General features: G+C 37.9%; 1 protein-coding gene across 1 annotated transcript in view; it reads right to left on the reverse strand.

Moving 5' to 3' along the window:
• Positions 1–338: 338 nt before the first annotated feature.
• LOC135223998 (coiled-coil domain-containing protein 89-like) overlaps positions 339–1,073 on the reverse strand; it is a 762-nt gene continuing 27 nt past the window's right edge. Inside the window, exon 1 of the mRNA XM_064262922.1 lies at positions 339–1,073. This exon is cut by the window's right edge and continues 27 nt beyond it. Within this exon, the coding sequence (XP_064118992.1) occupies positions 339–1,073 (735 nt within the window).

A 1,073-nucleotide genomic window follows, 5' to 3' on the forward strand; every position in this document is an offset into this window, starting at 1 on the left:
CTGTTCCATCAGGTTCTTAATCAGTTCAACTTCCTTCTGCTTCGTTGTTAGTTCCTTCCTCCTCTGTCTCAGGTTTTGACACGAAAGCTCCTCAATCTCCCGCTGCTTCTTCTTCAACTCCTTCAGGAGCTCTTCAATCTCGTGTTGTTCCTTCTCTCCAAGTTCCTCCTCGAGAGGATCTGCTTTGTCTTCTTTTCCAGTGATTTGACCACAGTTGGTGAGATTCTCGTATTGAATACGCCTGTCCATTTCCCTATCTTTGTCTTCCAATGCTTTTTAAGTTCATTTAATTTCTTTTTGTTTTTCAACTACTACTTTCTCATGTCTTTCATTTAGACTCAAAATTCTATCGAAAAGTAAATATCTGTCTTTAATTCTTCCTTAAAATCATTCATTTCCTTCTCCTTTTGAATATACATGTCCATTTCTTTCTCTCTGTCTTCCACGTCCTTTCGAAGTTTATCAATTTCTTTTTGTTTTTCAATTACTTTTTCAATTAAATTTTTTTCATTTCTTTCATTTTGGCTTACAAGTTCATCAAAAGCCAATTGCTTTTCTTCTAATTTCATCTTGAGACATTCAACTTCCTTCTCACAAAAAACAAGCTTGTGTATATCACTATCTCTGTCTTCTATCTCTCTTCGAAGCTCACAGATTTCTCGTTGTTTTTCAACTATTATTTTCTCAAATTGCTCTTTGATTTCATTGCAGTTGACAGATTCTTTCGCCTTCGCCTCTAGTTCCTTACAAATTTCATCCAGTTCCGTTTGTTTGTTGGTATCTTGCACCAAGAGCCCCTCTATCTGCTCATTTTTTCCAGCCAGTTCTTTCTGCAGCTCTTGGATCTTCCTCTCGTATTCCAATAACTTTTCATGTTTCAAGGAGTTTTGCCTTTTCAGTTCAGTAACATCTTTCTTATTCTGCAAAAGATCGTTTTCCTTTGCAACCTGACTTTCTCTCAATTCTAGTATTTCCTTCTGATGATTGGCCAAAGCCTGCTGGTCCTCTAGTGCCTTCCTCTGCAGGCTCTGGTTCTCTAGGCAGATAGCCTCCATATTGGCCTCTACTTCCAG

This window comes from Macrobrachium nipponense, chromosome 10, assembly GCF_015104395.2.
Source record: "Macrobrachium nipponense isolate FS-2020 chromosome 10, ASM1510439v2, whole genome shotgun sequence".
Classification (NCBI taxonomy): domain Eukaryota; kingdom Metazoa; phylum Arthropoda; class Malacostraca; order Decapoda; family Palaemonidae; genus Macrobrachium; species Macrobrachium nipponense.